The sequence below is a fragment of the Meriones unguiculatus genome, chromosome 3 (genome assembly GCF_030254825.1).
Source record: "Meriones unguiculatus strain TT.TT164.6M chromosome 3, Bangor_MerUng_6.1, whole genome shotgun sequence".
NCBI classification, from domain to species: domain Eukaryota; kingdom Metazoa; phylum Chordata; class Mammalia; order Rodentia; family Muridae; genus Meriones; species Meriones unguiculatus.
The window spans coordinates 67,360,312-67,384,206 of record NC_083351.1 but is presented as its reverse complement, the minus strand read 5'-3'; the positions used below and the strand labels follow the sequence as shown (position 1 = coordinate 67,384,206).

Here is a 23,895-nt window from a genome sequence, read left to right as displayed (position 1 = left end):
TATCTCCTTTTTACAGTCTTTTCTTTTTATCAATATTTTAAATGACTACACATAGAAAGAGGACACTGTCGTATTGCATACTTTTTATTTATTCTTCTGAACTGTGAATATGACAGAGTGCAACATGGCATTGTCCCTATTTGCCCAGAGCTTAAAAGAGTCACAACTATTCAGTGGTTTATGTCTCTCTTTCTGCAATATTTCTTTAAGGGATTTGCAGCACAGTTAGCTGACATGAATCTTGCTAGCTCAGAGCTCATGAGCCTTCCAGGCCAACCTGGGTAGTCCCTTTCTATGGATAGGGGTGTGGTGTTAGATGTACTTTCTAATAGGAAATGACAACAATGAAATTAAGTGAAAGCGAGAACTGAGAACAGAGTCTACTTCCTGAAGATCTGATTCTAACAGTCTAGAATGAGTGCTGTTACCTGAGGAAAATCCCAAGATGACCATAGCCATCAGCCAGCAGAAGCGCAGTAAGTCTCCAAAAATCATCTACAGGAAACAAAGAAGAGGAAGAAGGACAGGATGACTTTTCCTCCACTGTCTCTGGGCAGCTGCTGCTAACAGCTCTAAACGTTCCATGATGCCTCCAGCTCTGCTCTGAACAGCACTTTCTCTTTGCAGCTAACGCTACTCTTCTATCTGTGAAGGTCCTGTTTCCAAATCAGAGGGAGGTTTGGGAAAGCACTGACCTTCTGAATCATGATTGTGAAGGGGCCCAGCATCTGGAATCCTCGAGCGAAGTACATGACACTACACCAGCCCAGTACCAGGGCCATGGATATGGGCACCACCTCCCCATTCACACTGGTAAGCCTCATCACCATGGTCACCAGCACAAGGGAGGCATAGGTGATGCTGGAGTGAGAGCAGAAAGCAAAAAGGCATGAGGTATGAGCTGAGAATATTCTGGATCTACTACAGCATGATGGTGACTTGGCTGGCGCTCACACATTCAGGCTAAGTCTTAACAGCTGAAACACACATACAAATCCATTGTGCAGAAATCCAGGGAGTGTTACCTGATATCTAGGTTTCAGCAAGTGAACTGAAGATCTAGAAAACTCTAGTGAAAGAAATCAGGGCCTGAAGGAAGACACTCACATGATTACATGGAATGGGCCCCCGAGAACTGTCTGTCCAAAGTAGCGAGAGGCACCAACTCTGAAGATGTCTGGGATCTAGGTAAAGACGATAAAGCAAAATGATAATGTATACTACAATTCAATATGGTATCTAGGTAAATTGCTTTATCCCATACTCCCCTGCTCCTCACCTCTAGGAGTAGAATAACCACAGCCCCAATGACTGTCACCAGCTCTCCTACCAGCCGGATGTTATCCTGGTAAGTCACATATGCTTCCTGTGGAAGGAAATCAGAACAAGAACTACCTCTTTATGTGAAGAGTTGTAGCCTTTGTTGCCTATTGTCTAAAGCTATCAAGATGTCTCCAAAACAAGAAGTCCTTCTTCTTACAACCAGCACCCTCCCCCCCCCATTATAACCTCCATTCTGGCTATACTGTGACTAGGACATGAGTGACACATCCAAGGTTTTCTTATAAGGTATTGAGTGGATCTACTCTGTGGCAATGCTATCTCCTTCATATATGTTGTAAGTAATAAGTTAGTTCCCTACATATACTGAGCAGATTAGATCACATTTCCAACCGGCAAAAAATGACCACATGACTTACTGGGCCCAGTGCTACATGCCTGTAATTCCAGCATTCAAGAGAATGAGAATGAGAGAGAACAGCAGAGCACAAATGCAAGGCCAGCTTGGGATACATAGTGAAACCTTGTCTAATTAAGTAAGAAAATAAGACAAACAAAACAAGAGAGCATGCCAAGTGAATTAAAGAGCTTAGGAGATGGTGATGAGAGTTTCTGCCATGGAAAGAATCCAACTGCTTCAATCTCTGCTCTAATCTCATTGTGGCTCCCACTCATTTTTAAGCATATCTCAGAATTCAGGGGCCTGTATGGACCCCACACTTACTAGCTCTAATGTGACTTTGAAGCATTGAAGATGTCTAAACTTAAGGGTTATCATTTAAGATAAAAACTTTAATGCTCACCTCCTGGAAATAGTGTAAAGATAACAGCAGGTAATACTTTAAACCACAAAAGGCCATAAAATATTCATTGTAGTCTTACTATGATTTGGCAGTACAGAATAGGGTAGAAATAGGCCTAGATATGGATTTTAGTTTTCTGAAAGGGCTCTGATTTTTCTGAGAAGTCCAGACAATTCTGGGGTCAAGGTGGGATAAAGGATATCCTACTTCAACATCATGCAGATGTGATGATGTCATTCTTCATTTAAGACCCTTACCTAGTTAGAAGTCATGACCCCACTTGAAAATACAAGGAAGTTTTTGGACCACTTCTGGAAAAAAAATTATAGACAGATAATTTCATCATGGAATTATACATCTAAGCCCAGGAAATTAAAGTAGCTTTGGGGTTGCACCATAGTTTCTTGTTTTCTGGTTATTTGTTTTCTTTCTTATTTTGTGCTCAGCCCTGGCAACTCTATGAACTCACTTTCTTCTCTACTGAAATTCAGATCACAGAATACATCCCTTTATTTATTGCCTTTGTAGCATCTATCTCTTATTGCAATCCATGCCAATTTACTTTTAGACTCTAGGTAAGTAGAAGAATAAATAGTAAACACATTAACTTTATAAATAACTTTAAATACAAAAAAAAAGTAGACAAGTGAATCTGTTCCTGCACAAAAATTTTCAAATTTTTTTGAAAACTTTGTATTTTGGTAAGTAGGTCTATACCAGTGTTTCTCAACCTTCCTAGTGCTGTGACCCTTTAATACAGTTCATGTTGTGGATTGCTCACAACCACAAAATTTTCATTGCTACTTCATAACTGTACTTTTGATACTATTATGAATTGTAATGTAAACATCTGACGTGCAACCCAACGGATCCCCGCCCATAGGTTGAGAGCGTCTTGTCTAGACACTGTTGTCAATCTTTTCTTGTTTGAGTTAAGAAGAGAAACAGAGTCAGGTATGATGGTAAAAGCCTGCTATCCCAGCAACCTCGAAGTGGAATCCATGGCCAAATCCCAGAGACGAAGAGATGAAGTCAGGAGGGATGGGAATTGAAGCCCCTTGTTTGACTGTGAAATTTGAGTCCAGCCTGCTCCACCCGAGATCTTGTTTTGAAAGAAAGGGGTCAGGAGGTTGTCAATACTGCTCAGAGGGCAGAGGTGACACAGAGCTGAGAAGATTAGAGTGCCTCTAGAGGCCAGTGGAGCAATGACAGCATCAATGCCCTTACATGATGAAAAACAGGGAACTTGGAGGCAAAACATGTAATCAATCTCTCTTTCTGGGGCTCCCCACCACACCACAGCAGCCCTTCTTTTCCCATTCAGCATATTTCTCTATATGAAGGCATTCCTCCGCACAAATTCACCACTCAGCTATGCTTCCAGAGACTGCCAGCTTTTGCTTGAGCTCCAGGCTGCCCTTTCTCCAAGGTTTCTTTTAAACCCAGCTGGAGAGTCTTCTACAAAAGCAGACCCCCAAAACAAAGGAGTTTGGTTTTTGTCTTTTAAGAATCTATTTTCCATGCATGCGTGTGTGTGTGTGTGTGTGTGTGTGTGTGTGTGTGTGTGTGTGTGAAATGTGTCATAGGAATAAGTGTGTTAGGCACTTAAAGCATTAGACTTTGATTGTAGTATTTTATACTGACATAAAACTGGTTTTGGTTTAAAATGAATATTTTTCCAGTGTTAAGAAAAAGGGCTGGGTATGATAGTACACACCTGTAACCTGTAATCCCAGCTCAGGGAAGTAGAGGCAAGGCAGAGCTCAGTGAGTTCAAGGCCAGCCTGGTCTACAAGCAAGACCAGGACAGCCAAAACTACAAAAAAAGACACCCTGTCTTGAAGAAAAGAAAGAAAGAAAGAAAGAAAGAAAGAAAGAAAGAAAGAAAGAAAGAAAGAAAGAAAGAAAGAAAGAAAGAAAGAAGGAAGGAAGGAAGGAAGGAAGGAAGGAAGGAAGGAAGGAAGGAGAAAATGGTAGTGCCTAAAAATGCAGAGACCTTGCATTTCAATGACACATCTCTGATGTCTCAGGAAGTGATTAGTATTCCTCTTAACTATCCTAAGCCTCCCTAGAATTAGGTCCAAATAAAAAATAAATTTGCCTTTTGAAGTTTTAGAATTTTATCCTTTAGGGATTGCAATCAAGATGTCCTGCCTAAATTAAACATGTAATTTATAGGTCTCTTGATTTGTGGTTCTTAAGAAAAAAAAAAAAAGGTTTGGAATTAAGGTTGTGTTTGATAAACTGTGTTCAAGCCACTCAGTCTCAACTCCTGCTTGTTCAGCTTCTCAGTTCCTTTAATGTTTCACTTTATTTCATTTCCCAGGACCTAATGCCTTCAGGTGAGTACTGGCTGTCTATCACCGTGTTTACTCTGCATCTCTGTATTCCACTTCCCTCCAAGTTCCAAGACTAATCTTTTGTGAATGTGAACATTATGACATGACTTTTGTTTTATATCTTTCTGAGCTGTCCAGTGCCTTCAGGATAAAAACACAGATGGTATTAGCGAGTGTTCCCTAAGTATTTTTCAAAGTAGAAAGTCATTAGTAGTTTCTGAACATGTTTAACAAACAGGGATAGAAGCAGAGGATCCTTGGGAAAAAAAAAAAAGGTAAAACCTGGTTGATTCTTCTGGAATGAGAAATGAATGGGGAAGAGTGAAAGAGTGATAGGCCAGGATGTAATTGCTATTTTGTTTTATTTGTTTCTAGTTCTGTTTGTTTGTTTTTGTTTTGTTGTCCTGTTTCGAGACATCTGTCTTACCATTTAGCCCTTGGCTGGCCTGAAACATGTTTTATAGACAAGGTTGACTTCAAATTCATGGTTGATCCTTCCACTTCTACCTCCAGAATGCTAGAATTCGAGGTGTGTGCCATCACATCAGCACTGCTGTTTAATTTTTAAAATTATGTTTCTGTGTTCTTTCAATTAAGAGTGTTCATTGTGACATAAGAATGAAACGTAAAGCCTAGACTAACTAACATATTTACAAAACCCATTGCTCTGACATGTCTGTCTTGTGTCTTTGTGCTCTGTGTAGACTGCAGACACACTAAGTTATGGGGTCCTGTTAACCAGCCCTTAAAGCAGAAGGTACTCTTTCCTGAAGAAACCTCTTCCACCACATCTGTCTTGTTCATCCCTTCCTGATTCAGGTCGTTAACATCTGCCTGAATTCTCCTTTCATGCCCTTCTGCAACTAGCTCAGATGTGTCCCCGTGGGCTCTCAGTATTGCTGATTATAGACCTCGCCTAGAGCACTGAAATGTCTGGGCACTCTATATCTCTTAGAGCACCTGAGGACATTAGCATCTTCTACTTTTAACTCACAATTTACAACATTGTGAGAAAGTATTCATTTAGCAAGAAAGCGAAGAAGAAAGGGGGACATGGGAGCTTCAGAGAAGCATCTTTCCCTGGAAGCTGAAGGTGAAAGAGGGAAATAAAGCAGTAAATGAAAATGGAGAAGCATATTTGGAAACAAACGAATGCAAAAGATGACACCTGACTCGGTTCTCCTAAGAATACCAGAGTCCTTGCTCAAGGTTGCCTGAAACATAAACATCATTTCACTCTACTCCTCTAAAAGTAAGTGTTTCTTACAAATAACTGGAATTTTCTGCATTGCCACGTGACTTAGAAATTTAGAAATTATTAACAGCCTGAAATTGTAGGAGTTGTGACAACCTGGAATTTAATTGTTGCCTATAACCAGATCCCTTGCAGGGATTGGTCACTCACACCTCATTGACAAGCCATCTTTTATGAGCTGACTGTTGTGGATAACATTCTCAGGAGAGGGCATAATAGAGCCTGAGGCACCAGGGAGTCGAAAGAGCTGGGCGTGCACCTTGTAGAGAAAGGCCAGGAGTACTGACTACCCCAGTGCAAAAGCACAAATTGAAAATTCCAGCTCAAATTTTCAGTTTTCTCCCCCAAATCACAGACCTACAAAGGGCTCCCCTGCCAGTTAATGGAAGATTTCTCTGATTCTCTAACCTGAACAGGCTTTCCTGAACAGGCCTGTCCACTAGAATTAACTGGTGAATGTCTACCATAACACAAATGCAAAGCAGGGTCCTGGGATGCTTTATGTCAATTCATTCCTTTTTGTTTTTTTAAGAAGACTTATAGGTTTTTATGGTATGCATCTTGAGGCAAGGACTTCTGGCCATAGGAGAATAAGATCCTAGGAAATATTACCTCCTCAGAATTTATGAGCCTGTATTTTCTCAGGAAGATAGACTGGGAAATTTTCTCTTTTCCAAGAAGTGATTAACTAACTGGCCACTCCTTGTGAGTTGCTCTTGTAATGTTTTGCACACACACACACACTGCTTCTGCTTTTGTCTTACTTTGTTCTGGTATGCTTAGTTTTGTGGTTTGGTACAAGGCTCACCTGGAATTTATAATCTTGGCTCACCCTGTCAAGTGCTGGTTGACATCTCTATACCCTTTGCAATGGCATAGCCTTTCTCTTCGCCTGCCATTCTAAGTCTTGAGGTGAAATCACACCTAAGTGGTTATATTGTTAACCATTACAGAATTATAGAACTCAGAACCTCTGGTCATCTTCATTTGCTTTTAGTTCTTCACATCAACTATGTGAAAACCATGGCGATCACTGAGAACTTTAAATTGAAAAGAAAAAAAAAGTAGTATGTGTATCTAGAGAAGTACAGAAATTAGCCTCAGAAGGCTAAGATCCAGGCCAATATTTTGATAAAAGAATAAGAACCGAGAGATGGGGGGAGAGATTCTGGATGATAAAGACTCCATGTAGCACAAAAAATTCCACTCAACATGGTCTTCTTGTCCTTCTTCCCACATATTCCATTAAACCCAGTATTGTACCAGAGAAACTCCAGAGAGAACTTTGAGATCAATATTCCTCTCCCTTGGTCTAAGAACAATTACCCGTTACCCATTCCCAAAGAAGTATGATTTACCCTATGTCTAACAGGTTAATGACATAAAATAACAGTAATGATTAAGAAAACTAGAGAATAGAGAGTAGCCCAGAAGCAGAGAGTGGGAGCTCTGATCTCCTTTCCTCACTTAGGGCATACTCACCTTTACAAGTGTTTCTATATAAAAGGTGAGGGTGGTGGACCTACGCTAGTTCAAAGCCTTGGAACACTGAGTTCTCATGCAATTCATATACAAGGAGAAAAAAAAGGACTAGGATATAGCATGTGACACTGGAGGGAGAAATCTCCTGTCTTTATGTTTACATTTCAAGGCTCTGGGTACTGGACACTTGAAGTCTACTAACACCAACATTGCCTTTGCTAACTGAATGTTTTTGTGAGAGGGCTTAATATCTTTTATATTTGTAGCCACTACTGTTTCAATGGTGCTCATTTATTTTTTATGAGTAAGAGGAACATTAAATGTTATAATTCCTGCCATATAAGAATCAATCTACAGAATCACATCTTTACCTAGTAACGTATTTAAAATGCAACATCTTGATCTTACCTCAGTTTTACTGCCAGAAACTTCATGTTAGCTTAACAGGGTCTTTAAAGCTTGACAAATTTATGCAAGGTTCACATAGAAAGGATGCAGTTGAGCTTACTTTTATTTCCCTGGCCCCCTGTTTATTGTATTTCCTTTCCTTGGCTTTAACTGGGATGTGTTCCACCAGAAACTGACAAGAGATTGTACAGAATTAGAGATCAGATGGTTTTTAAAAAGCTATGTGCCCTTGTTTGTCTGGACTGTATGAGAGAGAAGGGCATATGGAATCATCAAATTTACTATGACAAATAGATGATTTAGAATGGATAAGAATCCATGTGCAATTCCTGGAATTGTCCTCCCCCTCACTGTCCACATCCATCACAAAGAAATGATGATTTTTACCTTCATTAAGTGTCCCAAATAGCTCTTCCTCACCACCTTCCCATGAAATCACTGTGCCAAGTCACCATTTTCCCTTGCTTGTTAAACTATAATAGATACCTGATTGGTATCTCCACAGCTTCTTAATCCTTTCTAGTCTGGTTTGTACCCTGGCATGGGGGTACTGTCTAGCATAAGGATTTTTTTTTAACGCCCATCATTATATCCAAGTAGACTGATGCAAGGCTATACTAAGAGCATTCAGGAGGCTGAGACAGAAGGAGTGCCAAGAGTCTGAGGCTCTTGCAGCCCATGTAAAGAGTAGCAGGCTACTTTGGTCAGGCTAATTTCACATTTAAAATTCTGAGCATCCTGCAACTTTGAAGATGAAGATTAATCCTGAATATGGCTCAGAGAATCCTCCACAGGTTGGGAAGGGTCTGGCTTCTCACTCTCATTTGTGGCACCTGGCTCAGTTCTCTGTTGCAGTCAATCTTCTTCCCTAGACAATGAAGAGGATTTTTCTGCCTTAGGCTCTGTGTACATGTATTCTTGCCTAAAATTACTATTTTGCCTACAGTTTATTTTGACCTCAGCTCAGGACACAAAATTTTTCACAATTTTTTTTTCTGTTCTGCACAGGAACCAGATTTCCACTATATGCTATCTTAACACTGTGCCCTCCTTTTTTTTTTTTAACTTGGGTAAAATTTTAATGATAAGCAATTTGTAATAAAACAGATATTTATGTGCTAATTTTGTTAATGTACATCAATTTATAAATTTCTAGGCAAGAATACAAGTTACATTGTGTTTTGTGAAGACCATGGCTATTGAATTTCTAATACCTACATTAGTGGTTAGCATTATTTTTTCATTAGTGGAGTATTGAATATTTCTAAGAAAAGAAAACATCAGCAAAGAACTTGACAGAATCCTTTCTAGGAGACAGAAGAGATAGACAGAAGATAGATGGATAGATAGACAGACAGAAAGGCAGAGAGATAGACAGATATCTTGTTATAAAGTCCTGGCTAGACTGATACTCTGTATAAAATCAAGCAAGCCACTTAAGTGTTAGGGTAAGAGCTACGTCATAATGATGGGTGTAAGTCAGTACTCTCATGACAAATGTTACAGACAACGTCTACGTGACCCTGTGGCTGGAAAGTTAGAAACATCCAGGATGGAATCTAGCGGTTCTCAGCCCTAGCTACAGATTAGTCACTTTAGTTCCTTTAAAATGCCAGTGCCAGTCCTCTGCTTCATGCATTCTGAACATTTGGGTCTCATTCGGATCATGGGACCTGTCTTCTTACTAGCTTCCTAAATCTGTACCACGTAGTCTTGTTTAAAAGTACACAGATCTAGAAAGCAATAAAATCTACTAGTGCAACTATTTAATTTCAGAAGTAGTATTAAAATCTAATCAGCCTGGCTCCCAGACCTTGAAAACTCTATGGCTGAACAGTGAAGCACATAGTCGCTCAGCCATGTCCAAATTTGAGTGGAGATAAATTAACTCCACCCTTACATTGGCTCAGTTTTTATGTACTTTGTGCTGCCTCATGCAAGTAGAGGATTTTTCTCCCTCCCTTCCAAATATCCAGCATGGAACTGCTGGACTGTTCTCACAAAATCCCACACATGAAGCTAGAAGGTCATGGATCCCAGTGGTTTCCATAGACCCTAAAATACCTACGAAGACAGTCCAGAGTTTCCAGGAGCCCTGTGTTCCCAGTGCTATTAGCGTCGCCAACTATTAGCGTATTTATTTAAGTAAAAGCTCTGGGGTAACTAATTGGCCAACAATTGAATTCAAGTCTAAATGGCATATTTTTATACCTTTGTATTTCTGAAGCTTTTAAGTATACAAAGTAGAAAAAAAGAACTTTATATTATTCAAGCAATTTGGTGAAACGTGAAGGTAGAATATCACTTCTTATGGAGACAAGTCCAGGAGCTGCTCGTTTTATCCAAACTGACTTAGAACCAGACCATTCTAGAAACTCAGGGCCAAGATTTAAAGATTGACAGTAAAGAATAGGGACCTTTCATTGATGTTCTTTGCTATCTAAATCTCTCATTATTGTATCCTCGACTTTCTTACTTCTTGTCCCATTGTCAAAGAAATATTTAATAAGAGACTTCTATTTTGTCCAGAATAACTGACTTAAGCCAAAAAAAAAAATCAAAGAAGTAAAGATGTTAAGGAAAGAAAGAGGGATGGCTGGCGCATTTAGCTATCATTGTGCTATATTTAATCCTGAGGCAAAGGAAGAGGATCTTTCAAACATAATTTAGACTCTCTGGGTCAAAGAAATATTTTTATGCACAGTTCACCCTGCCCCAATGAGAAAGACACATGTGAGACTTAACTGTAATGAATTGCTCTGCATCACCAAAGTTTAGATAGGGCAGTACCTCATCTATATGGCCAGTGTGTAATATCTGTATAAGTATGAGGCAAAGGTTTGCAAAGAATACATGGGAGGACACAGGACCAAAGATAATGGGAAAGCCCCTCTGCTCTCAGCTTTCCTCATTACTGGTCACGTCCTTCAACCTCCTCATTACCATTAGTGTCACCCTTCTTCCCTAACTACCCCTATTGCAGATATTTGGCTTGAACTTTCATGCGCAGATGGAGCCACAGGAAGAAAAATCCTCTGAGCACCTGTGTCTACCTCTAACATGTTGTTGTTGTCACCATTTATGTTATGCTTTGTGATAAAACAATCTCTCTCTCTTCCCTCATACCTCTCTCCCTTCCTCTCTCTATCCCCCCTTCCTCCTTCATTCCTCTCCTCTCTTCAGATAATTTTTATAGTTGAATAATAAGATATATTAGAGCCATGTTAAGTAAATGTTAAGTACACATGTATCTTATATATAATATGTGACATATATTTATAGTAAAACCATAAATGTAATCCATTTATTTTATATGTCCTGTATACATATAAATAAACCCAACACACATACATATGTGTGTATTGTTAGATATAGAAAAGGGAGAGAAAATATTTAAAAGAATATAAATAAGAAAGGTAGAATATCTTCACCTACTTTGGGCTTCTTGTCTCTGTTTGTGTGCTATTTTTACCTAACCCAACACATTCAAGGTTTTTGCTCCTTGATTATAGAAAATATAACCTCTCTTTGGGACAAAACCACCCCCTTTCCCTACCCATGTTTAACTTTTTCTATGGCTAGCTTCTATATGAACCATGAATCTCCAGCACCCAGCTCTTACTTATACTGCACATATTTCTTTTATTTTTTGTTTGTCCTTATCTCTTTTTTATGGGGGGGGGTTAGGCACCAAGCCAAAAACTTTACTGTTTCATAAATAACTACCCCAAATGTTGTTCTACCAGTGACTACACATGTACAAAGCTACTCATCAGAGTCTATTCATTTTGGTACAACAAAAGGAGAACTTGCTCTTTTGGGCATCATTTTTTATCTGCTCCACAACTTATTTTTCCACCTTTACCACCCCAGACCTTTGCTGGACATCACAAAATGGCATGCCCCTGCAGAAGTGATTTGTATTCAACTGCTGCTCATTCTAGATAACCCACTATAAAGAGGAACTCTTTGGCAAATTATGTGGAATTTCACATAAGCATAAAGTTGGTAACACCAAATGTTATTCAAATAATTTTTTGTGAGAAGATCTGTAGCTTCCAGGACAAACACTTTTACTGATGAGGCATCACCAGTGGCCCCCATCTCCTGTCTAATTCCCACATTACTGATGAGGTGCTGGCAACAACCTAGGTCTATGAACAGTGTCTTTCCTGAACAACATCAATATGGTCCCCAACACCTCCACATCACCATTCCCTTTCATCCCTTTGAAGAAGAACTACCTGTAGTGGTTTCTGTTCCATGATGGTGTTGTCTCGAGAATGTGTGCGGTTGGCATCCCGGAGCTTGAGGGGGCGATGAACACAGCAGGCAGTGAAGCAGACCATGTAGAGGAGGTACAGAGCACCCAGGAGGCAGAAATAGGGCTGTCCATACTTCTTCCACTTCAGGCTCACCAGCTCTTTCACTGGGGTCTGTTCTAGAGTCTGGCGAGCCTGTCAGAGAGAAAACACAATGCAGAATGAGCAACATGGTGAGCAATGCTGAGTTTTGAACTGCATTGCCAATGGCAGGGCTATCATCATCCAGTCACTCATTTCTTTGACAGGCAATTAGAAGTTTCTATTGTATTCTAGGTTTTGTGCTAGTGCTACAGAGAAAGTACAACAGAAGTAAAAACAGTGCATACAGGAACACCAAGGTTATAACAAATGAGTAGCAGGTAGGTGACTGAACTAAGCTAGGAAGGTCTGAGAAGCCATTGCTTATTTGCAGGTAAGGTGTGGTTGGGACTGTGGGAGACTCTGTTGAGATTAGTGGGCAAAAATTTCATGGGAGAAATAAATGATAAGAAAGATCAGTGTGCATAGGCACGTTAGGTTTCACAGTAAGGAGTTTGATTTCTTTTTCCAAATATAATCAAGAGCAACTGGGAAATCCAAGCAAGAAAACAGTCCAATTTGCATTAGAAGTATGGTTAGACTGGCAAATGGAGATGGTAGAATGTGGCAATAGTCTAAGCCAGATGGAATGGTGCTCCAAGAGAAGTAAACAGCAAGGTGCAAATGAGAGAAGAAAACGGATGAAATAAAGCATTTGATAAAATAGGAGGAGGCAAATTCAAAGTAAATCAGACAGGATTAGGTAGATAGAAAAAAAAAAATTCCCTTGACGGTGGAGACAGTTTCCAGATATGCTCAACAATTCAGGGCAGGAAGTTGAAGGAGCCCCTAACCAGAGTATCTACTTTGCCATAAAAATAGAAAAATTTTGTCCCTCAGATGGAACTAAGAGCGACATTCGCAAAACAATAAAACCCAGAGCAAGACAGGTGGTAACTAAAGAGAAGTAGCTGGTACAGGCTGTGTAAAACCCATTGGAGAATGCAGGTAGTTAATACCTGATGTCAAAGAGCACGGGAGCATGCAGAGTCTGCACAGTGGGGTGAATTTCTTTGTTCTCCTAAGAAAGCCTGCTCAAACTTTTGGTGTTTCTAAGACTGTTCCAGAATCAGACAAAATGGCTGTGCATTTTTTCTTCTGCTCATTAGTTGTAATAACCTCTCATGCTTTGTGGGTCTATAACTGTTCTTAGGAAATTGGTGTATAGCAGATAGTCAACAGAAACTCAGTTTTTACCAATATCTTTAGGTTCCTGAAAGACAAAGGAATTATCTCCACTTTAGTCTTTTCCTTTCTCTATGCCAGTCAGTGCATTATGTCTGATGTCTTTGTTGTGTGTTGTGCTATCTCTGGAATGTTTGATGCAAAACTCCTAGGGTTTTGTTGTTTGGGTTTTGAATTTTTCTTTGTTTTTCCTTTTCCCAGTTACTCGCAGCTCCTCACAGAGTCCCCTGGAAGGGTACACTTTTTCTCTGGAGGCTCCTTCAACTTCTTGCCCTGGAGTGTCAAGCACTCTAGACACTCTTCATCCACCCTCAAAAGAATTTTTTCCTCTACCTAGGGCCAATCCTTCCTGCTTTACTTTGAATCTGCCTCTTCCTAGTTTTCCAAATGCCTCGTCATCATCATGCATCATCTTCTCTCCCTTGCATCTTGCTGTAGATGTTTTATCATATCTATGGTGACTTGTTCCCACCTTCATTTTGCTGCCTTTGTGCACAGTGTGCACTCTCAGCATGGCACAGATCCAAGTCTACTGCATATTTATGACAACATCAATCCAAAAATTGAAGAAATTGGCTGAAAAGATATTGTGGTTTTGGTTTTGTTTGTTTGTTTGTTTTTGTTTTGTTTTGTTTGCTTTATCTTTCTCATTGGTTCCTTTTGTATTGTTTGCAACAAAGTAGGTACTCAATATGCTGAATGATGGAAGGAAGAAAGGAAAGAGAAAGAAAAGAAGGAAGGAAATAAGGAATGAAGTGACTCCAAGTTAGAAGGTTCTTCATCTGAAAGGTTAGAATGAGATAAGTAAACAGAGAGACTAGAGTCAAGCAGGGGGAAGGTGATCACAGGAGATAAATGTTGGATGATATTTGCCCCTATGGTAACAATTTTCTTCTAGAGACTATTCTCTATCTATTGCAAGGCTGTGAAGTGTCCTGGGATTAAAATGTCTCCACAGGTGAAAATGCAACATCTCAACATGCATTTCCTCATAGAAATGTTCTGGACCTGTTATGGTATCCATACCTCTTTCTTCTTGGAGGACACCACAAGCTCCAGAAAGGACAACTCCTCACCCCAAGAGTCAATCTCTGTGAGGTCATAGAGGGAAGATGTTAGTGGCCCACATGACCACTGGATATGCTTCCGTTTCTGCATCAGGTGTTGAAACATCTGGTAAAGCAAGCAAAGATTTGAATGGTGAGTGTATTAGAAGAAGATCTAGAGAACACCTATGGGCCAAGTCAATTACCCATGCTATTGATGGGGTAGGAAGGGAAAGGTCCCTAAGCAGAAACCTTAGGGATGAGGATGGCTTCTCACCACAGTGTTGCCTTCTACCCCAGCCAGCTTGAAGGGGGTGAGTCCCTCGTGGTTAGGCACAAGTTCCAGGGACTTCAGGTGGTCTCCCCCATCATAGGACAGTAGCAGGTTGTACATCTGGCAGGCAAAGGTTTTGTTGGGCTGAAGGATGAGTATGTGCAGTACTGTATTTCCTGCAGAGAACAGAGGCTGCCATGTGATCATTGCAGCAGAGTTGGTGACAACTTCATCCTCTATCCTAAGGTTTTCTCTCCCCACCCTACCCCCTCTCTCACACACACAACATCCAGAACTCCCTTTTATCCCAGCTCTTACCCAGGGAGTCCTGGGCCCTGATGTCAGCTCCATGCTCAATGAGCATCCTAACAATCTCCTCACTGCCAACACAGGCAGCAAAGGACAAAGGGTGCTCTCCTGTGGGCACAAAGAGATATGTGATAGGAGACAGGAAGATGAGATGAGAGGGATAATTGCCCTCCAGGCCCTCAACTGCTTCCTCCTCCCATATCTCAGCTTTGGCTTGAGATCACTTGTCCAGTTAAACCCAAGGAAAAAATGCGACAAAGTGTTAGAGAAGGAATCAGGCTCTAGTTCTAAGACTTGGAAGGATTACCCCTTCCCAGTTTCTCAAAAAATGGAACCAAAGAAAGGTTCCTTCATAGACTCCTCTCCTTTTGCCCAGCCCAGCTCTCTACATCCACTTTTTCTAAGCCTGGCCCTGGAGCTCACCATAGTAGATAAGGTTGTGGGAACTGCGATGGAAGGCAGATCCTGTAGCTCTGGCAGAGACACTGGCTCCTCTGGCTAGCAGAGCGCGGACCAGGTTCACATTCTGGTTCATGACTGCGATGTGCAGTGCAGTCTGACCTGGCCCAGAGACAGCTGTGAGTCACAGTTCTGTTTAGAACATAATTCCCCAGAGCCCTTTACAGAAATTCTTGGATGGCTCTTAAGACAAATATTTTTTTGTAGACTACAGAGTAGCCAGGGACCAAGAATAGTTAATCTCTTAGGCTTAACTAAGATTAAGAGAGAGAGACAAAGAGCTAGCTATGGTCTGAGGGACCCTGAGAAGACTAAAGGGTAATAGTAAACAATGAAAAGGGAGCCATGGAGGCTAAAGCTCCAGATCTAAGATCTTGTATGAGGACCCTCCACCACTTCCCTTAGCCCACCCTACAGACACCTTTTAGAAATGATAGATCACCCCCACACATTTGCTTCTGCTTTGAGTTATCGTGAAGCCTCCTCACCTACAAAAGGCTCACACAGCATGGACTCTGTGGTCAGGTGTGGCGCAGCCTCCATCAGCATCATAGCAGCATCCAGGTTGTCATAGAGGGCTGCTACATGCAACGCTGTCTCCCCCAGAGCTCCTGGAGGGAAATAAGGCAAGAATACCAAACACTCTCAGTTTTCCTTTGAGAGGCTGCTGGCTCAGAAGCACCTCAGCAGCCCCTCCAAGCAGCCATTTCCCAACCCAATTCTATCCTACTAATTCTGATCTCACCTCTTTGTTGGAAGTCACAGTTCTGTTCAAGCTGAAGTTTCTTAAGTGTACACAGGTCATTTTCCTTGGCTGCTCTAAGCAGTGGAGACTCCCAAATACTGGAGAAAGATGTGTAGAAGCCCATTAGGGACTGTCACAGACAGGTCATGCTCCGAGGAGGCAGAAATGACTCTCATCATACACAGTAACAAATCAACTTTGTCATTCTTGAGTTATTTGTTTGACTAGAGGGATGAGATGACACTAGGGCAAGAGCTCGCTTTAAGGCTTCTCATTCTCTCACTTTAATACCTCCCATAAAATGCAGGCTTGTGTGTGGTCAGTCTTAGCTGTAAGTAGATAAACAGATGGGACAGTTCTTCATATGGCTGAAGACACTGAACTTATGTCACACGTCTCAAATTATTCAAGTGGGATTTATTGTGAAGTGCTATGCAAATTGCCAGAGGAAAAAGCAACCAATAGTCCTATCCAGCTGTGACATCTATGAACCACAAAACTGACCACAAGGGTATGATATCCTTAAGGTACAATAACGACATTCCTATCTTTGCAGTGACCAACAGTTGTCTAATCGAACTTAAGGTCCAATCAACAGAAAAAAAAAATCATACCTGATACTATAAACAGCTAACTTCATTGGGCTAGTAAGGACATGAATATCAGAAGAGAACCTACTACCAATACTTTGCTAGACCAGTGTAATTCTTAAAAATATTCTATTACTTGTCTTTGTACCCACAAGGAAGTGTAGCTCCCAACAATTAAAGAAGCTTCTCAGCAAATGAAAACCATTACAGAAAAATCACAACTGGACACCGTACAGAGATCAATGGAACATGGAGATATAAGCTCCAGGACATACACCTTCAATACAACTCCTGCTCAAGAACATCACAGGAGAGGAGGTAGGAAGATTGTAAGAGCCAGAGGACCAGAAAGTCTGCTGTTAGACTGTGTCTCCTAGAAATGGTTGATTGAACAAGACCTAGTATCAACAGACATACTAACTTGAAATGGAGAAAATGTTCGAGTCTCACCCCTAGACAAAGAACTATAGGCAACTAATGACGACTGAGGGGAAACTGCCTGTCCCAGAGATGAGCTCCATAATTGTTTGTCTGACACAAAGTGGTCAACCCCAAAATTATTTACACACAAACAATGAAAGCATACTCAGCAAGTTGTAACCCTATTTTTTTACATGTGCATGTGTAAAACAATAATATCAAAGATAAAGGGGACATTAAGTTTAAGGGAGGAATGGGAAAGGCTGGAGGAAGGAAAGGGAAGAGGTAAAGTGATGTAATTATATTTTAGCTAGAAGCATGCAAAATAAAAAAAAATAATAAATTAACTAAACAAACAAACAAGCCTCTTTTTTTGAGGAAAAAGAGCCTACAGTGAAATCCTGCAGTGGGTTTCAGAGTATCATTGTGGGAAAAAAAAAAGACCTCAGGCCTGGTGGACTTATCTAAGACACATAAACATGTCAAGAAGAGCCTGAAAGGTGAAAGGTGGACAAGGAGGAGGCTTTTCTGTCAGTTCCTCAGGTCCCCAGGCAAGCTAGACCTGTTCTCTGTAGCCAAGGGGAATTTGGAGACCCAACCTTGAAGGACTTAACTATTGGTAGAACTTAAAAATCCTGTGAAATTCAGGACCCAGATCTAAGGGCTGTTAAAGGACTGGACTTCTACATTTGTCTCTACTCAAGTTCTCACCACTCCTTCAGGTTATTTAAACACACTTCTCAGCTGAAAATATAGTGTTTGGGGTGCCTATTGGTCATGCCTTTTTTTCATACTTAATATTTAGACCTAAGACTCAAAATGCTTTGTTTTCAACCAAAAAGAAATGAGCACTGGGCTTCATAGCTGGTTGATATGGTTCTCCTACAAATGCCCCTGAGTTAATCTTTGATTTTGACTTTGCCTAGACCTAATGGAATAGGAGATAAAACTGAAGCCAGCCTTCCTAGATAACATAGTTTGTGCTCCAATCATGAGCCTAGGATTTGTGGCCATAGGGAAAGCAGAGGAGACAGATTGATGGTTATTTCTCCTTGATATCTCTAGGTCCCCAATTTTTCTCTTCCATTGTCTCAAGGCAATCTGAGGAAAGAGAGAGAGGAAACTTTATAGTTAAAGAAATTTTTTATCCTGCATAATATTCCCAGAAGGAACTTAAAAAAAACTGGAGGTCAGATTCCCATATCTCACTTAAGCTCTTGATCCTAGTTTTGCCTCATGGCACCGACCAGCCCAGAGTGACTAGGGATGATTCCAGAGTTTACTCTCTGTCTTGAGGTTACTATATAAAGCACTTGTCCATCCTAACCCTTGACCACTACACCTCTGATGAGGAAAGGTACAGGGACAAATGATCTCAAAGTCTACCCTAGTCCCACTCAAAGCACAGAGAAGCCAAAGTTCCCATTGCATAACCTAGAGTGAAGCTTTGTGAATTAGCAGAGAACTTACACAGTAGAAGGAACCAGTACAAAAGAGAAATGCAAGACTCCTTCTTCACAATTATTAAAACTTTCCAGACAGGACAAACTGGACACTGAACCAAACCCAAGGCTCTTCTGAACCACGAGCAGGCATTCTGTCATTGACTCATTCTATGTTCCATCCAGCTCCTAAGGAGAAGCCAATCCTCTAAACACTCTGATGCAGAAGTTCACCTGAGGGAGCATCTCTAGTCCCTTGCCTGGACAACTTTTCCTCCTTCTGGACCTCAGAGTTCAGTTATGGAATGATCTATCTGGAGATGGATCAGCAACCCTGCATTAAAGGCCTTTAGTTATCTCCATGATCTCTGTCAACCATAATATGTTAAAAGGTAGAATTGAACTCAGTACTCCAATCTCACCTGAGCTGCCTTCTCAGCTGGTCACCTCCAGGCACTATACAAACAAACAAACAAACAAACAAACAAATCCCTCCCCTCTCTTTCTTTCTCAGGTAATAAATTTCATTCTTCTGGATGACAACTCCTTGATCATTCTTTCATCAAGTCCTCTAAACAAAGGCTATTTCAAAGCCTGTATGCATTGGTCCCTTCCCCACAAAACCCACTTCCCAGTAATCTTTGCTTGGGGCCTCCCCACCAACCCACCTAACTTCCTCTGTCTCTTTGGGTCCCTTTACTGCTTCCTTCCTTGAGGCAGGAGGACAAGTTTAACCCTCATGTGTCATTCTGCCCTCGTTTTTACATCCATATTCAAGTAGTTTGCCACCTGCAAAGGCTGAAAAGGGTGAATACAGGCAAGAGCCTGGCACTGAGTCCGAGTGCTTTCTCAAGGGAACAGGCTATATACCAAAGGACTTAAAAGATTCTGTGAGGTGATGTTGATACCCTGAAGAGCCTACCTCTTCTGCTGTAGCATGTGAAGCTGATCCAAGCGCTGGTTCCAGTCTTGTTCTCCGACCCACCAGTTGAATAGTTTCTGGAGTTTAATCCAAGGCCTTTTGACCCCCATGTTTTCTTGCAAAGACTTGGAACTTGTTAAAATCTGATGAAAAGAGACAGTCAAAGAGGACAGCAGCTGAGGAGTCTCAGTCTGCTGGGCATGAAGACCCAGGTGAGAATATATCTTCTTCAGGTGATTTGTGCCTGTGGTGGGTGGTGCTGTGGTGTGAATGTGTGCATGTGCAGTGAAGAAATTGCTGGGGGAAGAGGAGGAGACCTTCCCAGAGGTGAGCCTGGGGGCACAAAGCTGCCTGGAGTGAGGAGGGGAGAAAGGAGGAGCCTTTTTGGTTCTTGGCAGTGGGCTGGGCAGCTGAGACTGGGAGTGTTTGAGGGGTGGGGCCAAGGAATTCAGAGAGGGAGCAAGGCTAGATAATCTTGAAGGTGAAACAGGTACCCTGGGATGTATATCCTAGAAGGCTCTTAGGAGGTTCTGTGTGACTCCTGATGTTGGACGGAGAGAACTGAGAATTATTAGAAGGTAAAGAAATCATGAGACACTCTCTAGGAGTGAGATAGCAGGAGGAACGAATTATGATAAGGCAAGGGTACTTTATCAAACAGTTTTTTATACTGTCCTTACACATATCAATGAGACATTCTAGTGTTATTGAATATACTACTTCAATGGATCCCTGAAGTCAGTGGAAATAAGGCAAGAGTAGTTTTGAGTGAGAAGATAGAATACTGAGAAAGAGTGTGTTTTCTCAACCCTAGAGCTGCAGACAACACTGAAATGGCCTTTCAAGTTGTGAACTTAGTTCCCAATCCACAGTTCTCCAGGCCTTTCTACTTCTTGGAAAACTTTGGGCCATACAAATAATGAGATACTTGAATGGGATATGATTGAGACCCTCCCTTGGAGAGCTTTGGGATTTGGGAACTGCCCTTTTTTTTGACATAAGCAATAGAGTTCTGATTCAGGGAACAAAATAACCTAGAGAGCAGGGCAAGGACTGAAAGGAAAAGAAATATAGAAAGGAAGAGGAGGTGCCTGAGACAAGGAGAAACCGTGTTCTTACCCAGAGAGTGGGAGGGTCACCTTGTGGGGCATTTTTATGCCTCACTGGGGGTTGGGGCAGTGTGAGTGCTAATGGTCTCTGAAACCTGTGGATTTCCAGTCTAAGGAGATGGAGGGAGTGATAAGATTGAGGTTCAGGTTATAGATGCGCTGATAAGTGGAGGGGGAGCGGGTCATGAGCAGTGCACTTGCCAAGAAAACACTAAGCCCATAAAGCTAATCCTTGAGGGGGTGGGGGTGGAGAGGGGTTATGGTGGAGGAGTCTGGCTTAGTCAAGACCACACAGAGCAGGTGCAGTCACCAAGGACATGGGCCACAGGTCTCTAATGGAAGAAGGGGAGCAACCACTCATAGGTCTTCAATTTTTTTTCTTGCTCCTGTGCCTGCACTAGGTTCTTTAATGGAAGGGTGGGTACCAGATTGTTTCTTGTGCAATCTCCACCCATCTCAGTTGTGAAACAGAGTTTTGAATCTTTCCTCCTCTGGAATTTCTTTCTACCATTCCTTCCTTCTGATAATAGCCAATATTGTCATGATACCACTGTGTTGCCTTTCTTGTCTTCTCTTTCTTTTCAGTGCTCCTACAGCTTTTGGAATCAAGCACCACTGCAGCCTTTCTTCCAGATAGCTGCTCCCCCAGCTAACAGTGCCCCCAACAGAGCAGCTGCCTCTTAATTGCAGGCATGCCTCCCCATTGTTGAGTCCAGGAGATGTTTCCCACCTGCTCACAGCTATCTAGGAAATAAGCAATACATCTGGATACCACATTAATAGCAGTTATCATTAGGGGGTAGAATTTAGGGTGTTTGGTTTGTTTCTTTGTTTGTTTCTTTGTACTTTTATAGGTTTTTGTACTTTGTAAGAAGATAAAAATTAAAAAGTGACTAGTTTCTGCCTGATTTACATCTGATGCTAGGAGTTGGGCAGGTGAATTGGTAAAGAGGTAGAAGTCATTGACAGTGAGCCCAAGTTGTTTCTTTCCACTCCAGTCTGTCCCCTCCCACAGTTGCCCTCCCCATTCACGTCTACAGAGCTTTCTCTACATATCAGAGAGCCAAGAAGCTCCTCCTCCAAAATAGCCAGGAGGAGAGTCATGATTTTAGTTTTTCCATTCATTCATCATTCTCTGGATCTGCAGGTCATTGGGTGCAAGGTTGGGGTAAGCAGGATCACTGCGTTTTTACAGCTTTATGCCACCACTATAAAGCACCCTTCTATGTCATTCCTCAGTTTCCTGTCACCTAATTTGGAGCTCCAGGAAGTGAGATCTGGAGTCTGGCAAGATCCATATGAGTACCCCTGATAGAATGGCTTTTACCTCCAAGGGAAAGAGTTTCATTTCTCATCATCTTCTCATTTCTGCAATTCTTTCTTGCAAAAAAGTATAGGTTTGTGTACATGCCCTGGCATCCATGTCTGCATACAGTTTTCTAGGCAATGTGTGCATTATGAGAAAGGATGATAAGCCCTTTCTGGCCCTGTGCTCAGTTGGCTACTCAGGGCTCATGATTGTTTTCGGTTTTCCAGTGAGGACCTTCCTCCTACCTTCTCAACCTACTATCCTCTCTGTCAGTAGCCACCAGGCTTGACTGTGGAGAGAACAGCACAGGGGCTGGTTCTCTCCCATTTCATTATTTAGAATTTTTTACTCCTTGTCACACTGTCTTCTCTCTGTCCATTCTCACCCCTCTGCCAAGCAAAGAGTTGTCAGAGACCCTTGAAACAGCTTCTCTGTGTCTGAGAGTCCAAAAAAGATGCAAAATAAAAGAAGGTATTTCAGCCTAGATGTAAAACAGGGCCACATCTGGGAATGAAGAAAAATAAGGGAAAAAGAAAAAGAGAATACCCTCTGTTCAGAGGCAAGTTAACTATCCTTTTGCCTCTATTTCTTTTATTTTGTGTTTGTTCCTTTGATGGTTTGTCTGCAGCACTGGAGGCTGAACCCAGGCTCTTGTTCATGCCAGGCATTTTGCCACTGAGTTACGCATCCAGCCCTTTGAAAAACATACTTTTATCAAGGCCTGAAATCACTCTAGAACATGAGCAGGCCTTGAACTTCAATTTTCCCACTGATCCTTCCCCTATGGAATAACTGGAAGTATGGACTGCACCACCAGCCTAGATCTCAGTCTCTGTTTGTTCATCCTTATGCACCATTTATAAAGTTCTCTGTCTATGTTTCTGCCTCTCTGTCTCTTTCCCTTACATGGTATGTGTACTTTCTCATCCTCTCCCTCTGCTCTTATTCCAAGTTTTCACCAGACTTTGAATTTCATGCAGAGTACCAGGCACATGTATGGAATTGAATATACTGGTGTGTAGATAATGGTTGGGCTCATCTGTGCCAACCACTCTGTATAAAGAAAAGCTATGTGGAATTATAACCAGGTGTCACATTTGGACTGAAAAGCACTAATGTAGAATACTCCTATTTCTAGAGAAATTTTTATACAGAACATGGCTGCTCTGGCCAAAAAAAAAAAAAAAAAGATCACATCCAAAGAACTTATAGGTCTGTGTGATCCAGCTGGAATATAGAAACACCTTTAATTCCAGGAGACAGAGGCAAGTAGATCTCTGAGTTCAAGGTCAGACTAGTATAGAGCAAATTTCAGGTAAAGAAAAGCTTAGGTCCAGACATGTTGTACATGCCTTTAATCCCAGCAGTCAGGTGACTGAGGTATGCAGATCTCTGAATTCTAGTCAGCGCTGTTCAGGCAGTTCAGTTGAGTCAGTGAGTTGAGAAGCAATGTAGTGGAGTTGAGTTGATGGCAGTTTTCTTGGAATTCAGAGGCAGCTTTTACCACAAGAGTTTCACAGAGAGAGGTTGAGGAGAAGGAGCCAAAATATTAGAAACAGATGGCTAGAGTTAGTTAGAGGCCAAGCAGAGCAATTCAGTGAGAAACTGAGAGAAGACAAATTGAATCAGTCAGCTCGGAGAAGAGTTTGAGCCAGAACAGCTGAGTTCAGAACAGCAAGAATTCAGAAAGAACTAGTAAGGGTGATCATATTCAGCAGTAAGTCTCAGAGATTGAAAACATTCTAGGCCTAGATTAGATTGTATGGAAGCTAAAAGCTTCCAGGACTAGGCCTAGGCTAGCAGACAGAGGCAGCAAGCCTCTGAGGCAATTACATCTGGAGAATAAAAGTTACTTTTACAGCTATGCTGACTGATGCCTGTGATGTTGCACGGGAGATGCATTTTCCCAGTGAACCTATTTTCTCATCTAAGTGGTGACTATGAGTATGTTGTTGCTTTAGACTACAGGTAAATATGCAGATCCAAAGGTGTAGTAGATGTGATGGTACTTGGCAAATTCTGGAGCCCTTTTAGGCTATAATCTATAAGGTGACTCCTTATAACCGTCTTAGAGGCCTCTGCCATTTGTCTTCTGTCTCTCAATGGAATGGCATA

General features: G+C 41.4%; 1 protein-coding gene across 1 annotated transcript in view; it reads right to left on the bottom strand.

Annotated features, from left to right (window-relative positions):
- Trpv5 (transient receptor potential cation channel subfamily V member 5) overlaps positions 1-19,703 on the bottom strand; it is a 32,882-nt gene extending 13,179 nt beyond the window's left edge. The window contains exons 1-12 of the mRNA XM_021654135.2: positions 19,363-19,703; positions 15,989-16,086; positions 15,732-15,854; positions 15,208-15,345; positions 14,794-14,892; positions 14,479-14,651; positions 14,182-14,328; positions 11,812-12,024; positions 1,280-1,366; positions 1,108-1,184; positions 696-861; positions 429-495 (exon numbers count right to left, since the gene is read on the bottom strand). Coding sequence (XP_021509810.1) covers positions 429-495; positions 696-861; positions 1,108-1,184; positions 1,280-1,366; positions 11,812-12,024; positions 14,182-14,328; positions 14,479-14,651; positions 14,794-14,892; positions 15,208-15,345; positions 15,732-15,854; positions 15,989-16,086; positions 19,363-19,472 — 1,498 coding nt within the window. The 5' untranslated portion in view covers positions 19,473-19,703. The remainder of the gene's footprint in view (positions 1-428; positions 496-695; positions 862-1,107; positions 1,185-1,279; positions 1,367-11,811; positions 12,025-14,181; positions 14,329-14,478; positions 14,652-14,793; positions 14,893-15,207; positions 15,346-15,731; positions 15,855-15,988; positions 16,087-19,362) is intronic.
- Between the last annotated feature and the right edge of the window lie 4,192 nt (positions 19,704-23,895).